This window comes from Teleopsis dalmanni, chromosome 1, assembly GCF_002237135.1.
Source record: "Teleopsis dalmanni isolate 2A chromosome 1, ASM223713v2, whole genome shotgun sequence".
NCBI lineage: Eukaryota > Metazoa > Arthropoda > Insecta > Diptera > Diopsidae > Teleopsis > Teleopsis dalmanni.
In genome coordinates, this window is record NC_051846.1 from 114,838,564 (window position 1) to 114,849,537 (window position 10,974).

General features: G+C 33.1%; 1 protein-coding gene across 1 annotated transcript; it reads left to right on the plus strand.

Annotated features, from left to right (window-relative positions):
* Positions 1-9,352: 9,352 nt before the first annotated feature.
* LOC119673301 lies at positions 9,353-10,733 on the plus strand. Its single transcript, XM_038084567.1, has one exon. It carries the CDS (start codon positions 9,368-9,370, stop codon positions 10,694-10,696), a length of 1,329 nt encoding a protein of 442 aa, XP_037940495.1. The 5' UTR covers positions 9,353-9,367; the 3' UTR covers positions 10,697-10,733.
* The last annotated feature ends 241 nt before the right edge of the window (positions 10,734-10,974 follow it).

Here is a 10,974-nt window from a genome sequence, read left to right on the forward strand (position 1 = left end):
CAAATATTATCCACTGTAGAAAAATTCTTCCGGAACCCAGCCTGAAATTCGTTTATTATTCTTTTACTTTCGGTCCAATTTGTTAGCCTGTTTGTTACCACACCCATCATCACTTTTACAATACAATTCATAAACGACACTCCGCGGTAGTTGCACGGTAATCCTACATCACCTTTCTTATGTATGGGGTATATTATGCTTTTCACAAACGATTCATCAACTATACCGCTGTTAAACATATCATTACAAGCAATTGTTATCTCTGATAGAAGGTGATCTGGTGCATATTTAATGAATTCGTATGGTATTCTCCTGGAGCTTTTTTATGTTTTGTTCGCTCGTAAACTCTTTCACTTCTCTTAGTATTATGGTTTTGTGTAGCTCATAAACTTCCATATAACCGTGAGCATACTGTATATCTAACGATGTGTGTGAAGGGTTTAGTACATTACTAAAATATAATTTCAGCACTTCTGCCTCAATTGTAATCGTTGGACTTGTGTTTCCATTTATTTCTCTCTCTCTCTCTCTCTCTCTCTCTCTTACTTCTTTCGTATCTTAGCATCCAATTGTTGATAGTATCTCTGTTTGGCTTCTGCACATAAAACTTTATAGTGCTTATTATCTTTTAAGTAAATCTCTTTGTTCTGGCTGCTACTTACTTGTCTAAATTTTTCAAGGCTTTTGAATGTTTCCTGTTTCTCTTTATGACATCTCCAGTTAAACCATTTTTGCTTTTTCTCGAACAAGTGTTCTCTAATTTGTATTTTTTATGCGCCGATTTGATTACATTATTTATATCCGCCAGAGTAAACAGATCTTTATTCTGCTTTACATTTAATAAGGTTTCACTTATTCGCTGTTTATATGCTGTTACTTGCGGTTTATCCTATATCAATATTGGAAGTAAATTTGTATTGGTTCTTACCCTTTCTATATCGGTCAATCTAAACGTTGAGACTTTAGGAAAATGGTCCGACCAGTGTGTGTTTCCGACTTCAAGTTTATCGATAAATTTAAGTATTTCTAGGGAGACTGCACAGATATCATTTTCTGACATTCCAACTTCACTACAGAATGTAATTTCTTCTTCCTCATCATCTTTTGTCATTCTATTCGCTATTACAAGTCCATTGTCACAGCATAATTGTATAAATCTATGTCCACATGAGTTTTTCGCTTCGTCTTTAGATTTCCTTTCTTCGAATTCAGCCGTAAAGTTCGATATATATTCCTCTTCCAAGTAGTTTTGCATTTTACCAATTCTGACATTCAGGTCTCCAATCACAATAGGATTTTTAATTTCACTTTCCATGAATATTGTCTCCAGTTTACTTAATTCGTCTGACCAGATTGCGCTTCTTATGTATAAGGGTATTATATTTATTTTTTGTTGTGTCTGAATTTTATATATATTGCTAGATAACCCGACAAACGTTGTTTTGTCTTATAAATTATTTCTAGTTTCTAGATAAATTCTAGTGTAGACAAAAAGTAACTTACTTATTATAAGTGTGTAAGTATGTGGTATATACATGAAATAGGCATGGAGCGCTATGAACGAAAAGGAAAATAAAAATAACAAACGCCTAACAATATTATTTTTAAGTTATTATAGTTTATTTATTAAATTATTAATTTAAAATCAATAGATTTGTATTATACCAAGTTCCCTTGCAACAACTATTGTGTCTTCAAATTTAAATTGTCTTGGATTGACTGTAAATAATAATAATGATAATGGGCCAGGTCAGCACTCAGTGTGTCTTGGATTAACTGTAAATAAGCGTTCGATTTAAATAAATTGAGACATGCATCAACTGGTGAAACTTGCTGGCGGGGCATCCATTTTTTTGTTTGAGCCCATGTGAAATAGCGTGGTACTTGTGAATAGAATAATGTTCTTGCGAAGGCACCAAAATCATCCGTACTATTACACATTCAAAAAATGCAGTGAGTGTAGATTTAGGTGGATTTGTACCACGATCAATCACTGTCTCGTTCGTGAAAAATACACGCTGACCGTTTTCTAGATGGACGGCTAACTGAACAGCTGCTGGATCCCGTTCATGAATTAGAAAACCGAAGATACGCTAAGCAGCTTCATTGGAGCTGATGTACCGACCAATTTGGTAGAGCGTAATTTCACCGTTTTTGTTCATTGGAGGAGCATTTACATTAGTATTTTCTACTCTAAACACAGCCATATCACTGCCTTTATGGACATACTTATATATTTGATGCTCTTCACAGAACTGCAAAACTTAACATTTATATGAGCATTGTATGCCCTTGCTTAGCAGAGGCGAATGCGGCACCACCCGCCATTGTCCCCCATTATCGGAATTTCTTCGACAATATATTGGATATCCGTCGGTATTTGTTATAGTATCATTAGTGAAATCTTTAGAAAAATTTTTAGTACATTTTCCATCTGCCATGCAAGGCGAAGACGAAGAAACGAAGTGAGTGTAAATGCTCGATGTACTTGTTGGCGTAGTTACATAAAATATTAAGAAAAAAATTTTTCTTTTTCAAAAATATAAAAAAATTTATGTCAAAAAAATAAAAATTTTTTTGTTAAAGCAATAAGGATATTTTTGCTGGATAGGGACACCCTAATCAATTTAGCGGTATGAAAAATAGATGGTAGCCGATTCTCAGACCTACTGAATACGCATATAAAATTTGGTAAAAATCGGTAAAGCCGTTTCGGAGGAGTACGGTAACTAACATTGTGACAATGGAAATTTTATATATAAGATATCGCATTCTTGAACTATTTTAGTATAATAATTAGTTCTTAGGTTTGCCAATTCCTTTTTTGTTGTTAGCAGTATACCTCCACTATATCTGCCATAATTAATTTATTTTCATTCACATGGGTTTCTAACAAGAAGAACATATCAAAACGCTTAATGTAGTTAAAAAAAATCTGGAAACATTAATTTATTTTCTAATCCGTTGATACGATACTATACTTAAATTATGCTTATCTATTTCTTTTATTTGTTTACTTATTTTATTTTCTACTTTTTTGATTTTTCTAATAAGTTCTTGAAGTCTAAAGTAATTTTCTTAATATTATTACCATACTTATGCTTTAGGATGTCTTCGGCCGTTTGTTCCCCACACATTAAGATTAACTACTTATTGAATGTGCACCAGTTTTCGCCTATCTTGATTGCATCATTTTTAACATTCACTTTGTACTTACGGTCTACGTTCAGGATATCCGCTTTTAACTGCAGTAGCGCTTTCTTCCAATCCAATTTTTTCTTGTCTAAGTCCCTCTCTATTTTCATTTTATGTCCTGCTAAATTTTTGACACTTTTGAAAACTTGTGTTGCCATGTCTTCAGAGCCCATTTCGGCCACTACGTTTATTCTTTCATTTCTTGTGCAAATAATCCGTGTTGACGTGATTTTTACCTCTGGTAGTTTTAACAACTGATTGAACCAGTTCAACTGCTTTTTTTTCACTTGCTGTGTTTTATATTAGAACGAAATCATAAACCAGCTGTTGAATAATTAAATTAATTAATCATATTTTTATTTTAAATTGTTAAATTTCAATACTATTCTGTTTGTAGGGGCAACAAATAGCAGGGGTATTATTATTTATATATTCTTTCTTATGTATAGAATCTAATCTAGGAACGTAATACTAAGAAAGTCATGCTAATGTTACTCCACGATTCGCACAGGCGAGACTAATATTTTTAAGATCTTCATTTTTCTTATACTCGTTTAGTTACATAGCTTTATTAACTTTTTTAAGAACGTCTAAGTTATGCTAAGAAAGTGAATCTATAATTTGAAAGTCACTGAATGCTTAATCAACTTTATCAAAACACTTCTTCAGAATTTGCGATATCCGTTTGAAACTAATTTTTGATTTTGTTGTCTCTTTCTCTCTGTAATCAGCAAAACCAGCTTCTACCGCTCTATTTTTAATCAAACATTATTTGTTTGATCTCCAGATAACCGGTAACTTTGCTTTGTTTACATTTTTTTAAGCTCATGGAGTTTCGAACACATAAAGGAGTAGCGGATTTAGCTTAAAATCATCAGATACATTGCTAGCTATCAATAAGATTAAACATTCCTTTGAAACTTTGAAAATACAGTAGGTTTTGCTAAGTCCATAACAGAAGAAATCTATGAAATTTAATATCTATAGAAATAGCTTTATGATTTCCTCAATAAAACCATATTGAGGAAATCATCCATATTGAGGAAATCAGCCATATCAGGATGGCTCCTCCAGCACATCCTGATATGGCTCCTCAATATAATTTGTTCTCAATATAATTATTCTTAAATCATGTTAAACACGAATGTAAACATATACCGATATCGATAATATTCTATTTTCAATTTCGTACTGAGTTACTAGGATATGTGTATATAACTTTTAGAAACTTGCGAGCATTAAAAACACAATGCATTTCTAAAATGTTGACTTTTTTGAAATACATTTTGTCTGCACACTAATTATTTACTCTGAAGCAACTCACATATACCATACATAAGCAAAATAATATTATAAATAAATTGTATAATTTTTCTTGGCCGTTAAACGGGGTGTTTTTTTTACTGCTAAGCGAAACATGGTCATAAATACGGCTGGGACGTTAAGCGAGTTTGTCGCTGTACAGGGCGTGCGGTAAACAAGGTGTAGTTGTACCATACCTCAATAGGCAAGTTTTGAAGATAATAGACTTCTTTGTGTAACGAAACTGAGACTGCAAGTACCAGGAATCGAACTAGTGTTCTAGTTCAAGTGCAGACTTAAATTTCTATGAAATTTTAAATGAAACGAAATCTATTTAATAAACAATAATATGTTATAAAAATCCACTATGAAGTTTGTTGATTACCATCAGAATGTATCTTAATAGTATCTGGTAGCAATTTTAAAAATGACATTAAAATATCCAACGAAAAACTTTGCTAAGGGAACTTCTGTTTTTTTTTACCAAAGTACACACTTTCCACTTCCCACCCCATTATCCACTTCCTACAAAAATGAATTTCAAAATCCAAAATGATTTAGAATCATTAGAGCCATCGCTAGCATTTTCATGTAGCAACTGAGCCACTCCTGCCAGGACAATTGGAGTAATCTGTCATAAATAGCGAAACTGCAAATAATAACGCATAAATTTGTTATTAGAATAGCGGAAAATGTAATAAGAGGACGTGTCGAACGACAAAAGACAACGATATGCTAGTTGGAACACCCCGCGCATCGGATTACCGCTTCCTAATTAGCATAATTCCATTACATGTTTGATGCGCAGCAATCTTTGTGGTTTCCAAAACATTTTTTGAATTAAAATGTGTCCCCAAACATTCACTTTTCAGCGACTGTAGGTGTTTTTTGTTTTTTTTGTTTTTTTTAGCTTTTTTTAGCTTTTTGTTGTAGGAAACGGAAGTGGGCGAATTTTCAAATTTTTCCAACGACCAAACTTTATTTTTACAATGAAATGAAAAAACAATAAACATTTTTATACTTTTTGTTTGCATTTTAATGGGAAAATGAAAGAGCAAAATTTCAACTGCGACAGATTGGCAACATTTAACGAATTTAAAACCTTTTTGTTTTTTCAACTTTTTTATGGCAATCAGAACTGGAATTGTAGACTTTGTCTTACTTTTTAATTCAGACGAATTTAAATTTCACTTAATTTGCTGGAACATTCTCACTCCGAGTGACTTAAGTTCTGCCTCCTCCTTCAACATCACACGTGTGGCTTATTAACAGTTGGTGGCACTTTTGTTTAATTTGGAAACATGAAGTGTTGCTGGCTTTGTTCATTGTTTTGGTTGCGTGCAACTGTTGATGTTGATGCTGAAGTTGATGTTGTGGAGGCTCTTTCCAGTACGTAGTTGAGTTGTGTTATTTAAAATTAACACTTCTAAAAAGTTGTCACTTTTGCAAGCAAATAATTCATACATATAAAAAATATTAGTCCACTTTTTTCCCTTTTTATAAAAATTAATCGAATGAAACAACATAGTCTTTTATACTAACAGACGAGATTTTAAAGTTAAAAATGTCGAAACGATATTTCAAATCACAGGACGTCTGGAACAACATCTACTGTGGCAACTTCTTGATTGTTTCAATCTCTGAAATTTTCCATTCAGTAATTTCAATACCGCAACTTTCAAAATTGACTAAATCGTGATGTGCGAGAATAATAAAATCACGATAAATTCTGTCCTTAAATACAACGACTTAACAATTTAATGAGTTCCTAACGATTTCGGTATATCAGGAAATTAAGTTACGGATGAACTTACAAAAATCAGATCTAGTACAGCACCTGGTTGGTGGTAGTATTCAATCCGAATCAAATAATGAATTGCGAAATCACGATGGTTGCAGGGACACTACTTTGTTCAGTCTGTATAACGAACCTGGGAACCGGATTCCAGGTACACTTCTACAATAAATTTATTTGATAGGAGCAGTGGAAAGTTTGCAATGGTATGACGTATGCCATAGACAGAGGTTTTGCTACTGGAAACTAGGTTTCTCTGCTGTGAAATCAATGGATTCGTGGTAGAAATGTAAATATCTACCACGCCCTGTACGGTTACTAACGAAATGTGTATTTCGTTTGTGCAGGAACGATTTATTGGTGATCACAAATGGGAATTTTCCCCACATTGGAAATGGTCACTAACGAAATGTTTATTTCGTTAGCCGTTTATTTGGTATGGGTGATAATATCTCTGTGTAATTATCACCTTACCACTTGATTTGCTAACGAAATGTTGATTTTGTTAGTAATAAATAAGCAACAGACATGTGTTTTTTTATTACTTAATAAAAGACATGGGAATAGCAATGTAAATTTCTATTCTACGGAGCTACTAACGAAATGTTGATTTCGTTAATAATAAATATGCAATAGGAATGTGTGCTTAGGCACTTATGTTTGGAGCGATCTGTCTTCTAGCTCGTTACCTTGCTCACTGTCCTGAGAATGACTGCTGAAGAAATGTGAATTTCTTCGAAGTATAATTGATCTTGGGTTAGAAATGTGGATTTCTAACCCGCTTGAAAATTGCTTTGTTGAAGAAATGTAAATTTCTTCCTTGCATTTAGGCGGCACTATGAATACGATCTGATCGTAAGGTCGCTGTGTCGATTGCGATTTTGCTTCGCCTTTTATACCGGAGAAGTGTGATGTATGCTGGTGGTTTGTTCTTGCGAATGCAACGGCGTTTTGTTTATAAGTTTTTATTATTGTTCTGTTCTTATTTATTGTATTAAATTTGGTGGTGGTTTGTAATACTTGTTACTTTTGTTATTGTTTTATTATTATTCTTCCATGTTGAAGCATAATATTTTGTTTGTAAAATTTTATTTTACAAGCCTAAACTCAGGGGAAAGACTACAGGCTATCGTGTGATTATATGTTGCAAGCACAGTAGATTACATATTCGTGCGATCACTGGTCACTCCACTAGTGTAAAATATTCTTTTATTTTGGTTTTCAGACAATAGTTTATGTCCACTTTGTTTGTAGCACGATATCACTATGCAACATATCATATGTTTCTGTTCTGCTGTCTCAAGACTTACACTTAAAGTACACCAAGTACGAAAGTCGGAAGTAGCTCAAATATCAGTTCCTTATCTCCGATTCTATGGTATTCATTCTCCGCTTTCTTAATATAAGTTAAAAGTTTTTGCACTTTATCGGAATGAGATTCACAGTTCAATATACCTTCTCTGTCTAAGTGTTCTGTTTCTTTCGATAGCTTTCATCTACTGAAAAGCAAAACATTACAAAATGTGATGAAAACAAAATAATTTTTTAAAACATCCTCTTTTCATGTAGTTATTAAATGACAAAAGAGCTAGTATTTGGTGTTTCATAATTCTTTGAAAATTAAAAACTTCACAATTATTATTCGCTTTAATCCAAAAATTACTTATTTAATTTGTTTTCTACTGCCAACACCTTATTCGTCAAAAATACAGATGGCATAAAAAAGACCATTAAAATAGTGTTCTCCAGTTTTTTAAATATCGGAAACGAATTTGGCCAGCTTCTTGGGTCAAATATTTAATGCACATAAATAACAATTTGTTTCTACGGGCTAATTTTTTATTTATATTGAAAGAAATTGTATTTTATTAAAATATCATTCAGATATTTTGATTGTCTGCGATAGTCATCTTCAGGAAACCTAACGAATTATACAATGTAAAATTTTTAAAATGGGAAAATTAGAAAGAAAATCATACAATAAGTACAATAATAATTATAACAACAAAAACAACAATAAAAAAGATAATAAAAATAATAAAAAAACATGTACAATATCCTGTGGCATTTGTTTATAATATTCCTATAAGCCTGGTCACAGTTGTCCGTATCCGTTTTATAATTTAGTCTCTTGCTATTCGGGATTTTTAGTTGTGAAAGCATTTATAGAAAGTACCTGAAAATTCCGAATAGCAAGAGACTAAATTATAAACCGGATACGGACAACTGTGACCAGGCTTATAGGAATATTATAAACAAATGATAGAGGATCTCGTTAACAACAAACTAGCAAAAACACCTTTGTGAAAACTTATCCAAAACAACGTTTAATTCATTCAATTTAGAAATTGCAACCTTTATTGTCATCGAAGCTACAGAATTCACCAAAGCTTATAGACAGCAATTTACATATCATGTCACCACAGAAGCATCTACGAATGGGTTTAATCTTAAATCGCTTTAAATAAATAAAAAAATTATATCTATTCCTTGCAAAAACAACAACAAGTAGCTTCATTAACTGTTCTGTAAAAACTGGGATATTCTAAGTTCTTTTGTGTGACTTAAATGGAATTTTAATCAGTTTCACTTAAATTAAATAAATAAAATATTGTTTTTACAGTTTCTTGTAATGCAGAAAGGCACTGCTCGCTTTAATTCTGCTAACTCATATTCCACTTTACTAGTTATTTAATGACAAATACATTTCCTTAGCATTAATATGCTTTAATTTAAGTGTGTTTATTCTCAGATTGCAGTTACATAAAGGAAATTGTGAGTCGACGAAGACATGCTGAGATTCCGCTTTTGCCTTGCGAAAAATATAAATCTTAAGTTTCATGTTTCCTCCCATTCAAATCAAAAACAACTTGTCTTACTAGTCAAACATCCTGCCTGATAAACTGCACTCCTATACAATTTGCGTGCCAACTTTTTGGGCGTTCGAACCATTGCTGTGCGTGTTGAGATGTATGAATGCGTTATTATATTTTGCTTTATATTCTAATACAAATTCATAAAATATATACTTATCTGTTTCCTTTTCTTGTGTAGCTTGAACTGTAAAAACTTAACATGTCAGATGAGCAGCAACAGCAATCACAGCAGCGACAGCAGCAGTTGCAATTACAACAACAAAATCAAAAAAATTCCAAGGATATGAGCACAAGCCATTCTGCATGTAAAACGAATATCAATGATCTTCGTAATCAGGATTATGTAAGCCGTCTAATGGCTGCTACACCACCGTATTTGTACTCTGCTCCAATAGGTCCAAATAATTATTTCTTCAGTGATATGTTGCGCACATTGGTTCAGGCACGCAATAATGAAAATGCTCGTAACTTGCAAATGCAGCAATCTGTGCTATCTCGTCGACCACGGAAACGTTCGTGGTCACAGCACAGATTACCATATTATGAGCAATTACGTGACCGTAAAGAAACTGAAGAAAAGCATAACAATTTAAAAAGTCATGGTGCTAGAGTTAATTCAGAGAAGCCGTTAGAACTGACTAATAAGTCATATTTTCAATTACAAAATAAGTGTTGGAAGCTTGATGAAACCGTAAAAGATGTAGATGTTAAGCTTCCAATCACAACATCTTCCAGTGAGACACTAGAACTGGAAGAAAACGGTTCTAACCCTACAACTGAAAGTGCGAATAGTGGTAGTAATGCCATAGATAATGTACCGTCGGCTGCTTCACTACCACCACAAGATTTAGTTTTACCACCTCCACCTCCAGTTTGGTATCCACCTTTGTACTCACCCTACGGCATAGATCCATTACATTTCTTTATTGACTTACGTGTTTCTGGTCATATATATGATCGAAAGAAAGAAAATGTTTCACCTCTCACAAGTACAGAGAACAGCAGTCCTAATAACGAGAATGGAGTGGAATCGAATGTGGTAGCATTACCGAATAAACAACGGCATGGTTCTGCATTTACTGTTCCCGTTCCACGTTCCAACGATATAAAATCTACAGTTCTTCCTTCCGATGCTATTAACTTAGTGACCACTTCGAATGTGGCCAATAAATTTGAAAATTATGTGAAATACTATGACTTAGGTGAAACTAAAGAAAATCATCCAGTCACAAAAAGCAGTACCAGTTACATGCTACAGCATTTGCCTCGATTATATCAATTTGCAGCGCGCGATCTTATTGCTGCTGAACAGAACACAGGCTGTACATTTGATATTGACAATAAGTCAGATGCTGATTGCGATGCTGATTCTGATGGACGCAATTCTGTCGAGAATTGTAATGAAAATGTCAACAATAGAGAACGAGATATTGATGTTGAAATAATTGACACCATCAAATATCGCACTGACGTCAATAGTAGCCGATGTACAAGTCCGGATGGGTCCACCGTTGCACAAATTGATTAAATTCATGTAATTATATTTATATTATTTTAATTTATAACTACAGATAATAAAATTAAAAAAAATCAAATTGAACTTGCAGTTCTCAGAACAGATCTACATTAATTGAAAAAAATTTTCTTGATAATAATAAAACTAGAATATTTGGTTTAGTAAACTGATAGATTAGTGACGCAGCTCGAATTTATTAAGTTATAAACTAGGAATATAATCGCAAAGAAATTAAACGTATCAACTTCGATAACGTTGAAGTGCTAACATACAAAAGGAGCAGGTGTCGC

Excerpts from the sequence above, each read along its gene's own strand:
- LOC119673301 (XM_038084567.1), top strand. The coding sequence starts at position 9,368 with ATGTCAGATGAGCAGCAACAGCAATCACAGCAGCGACAGCAGCAGTTG.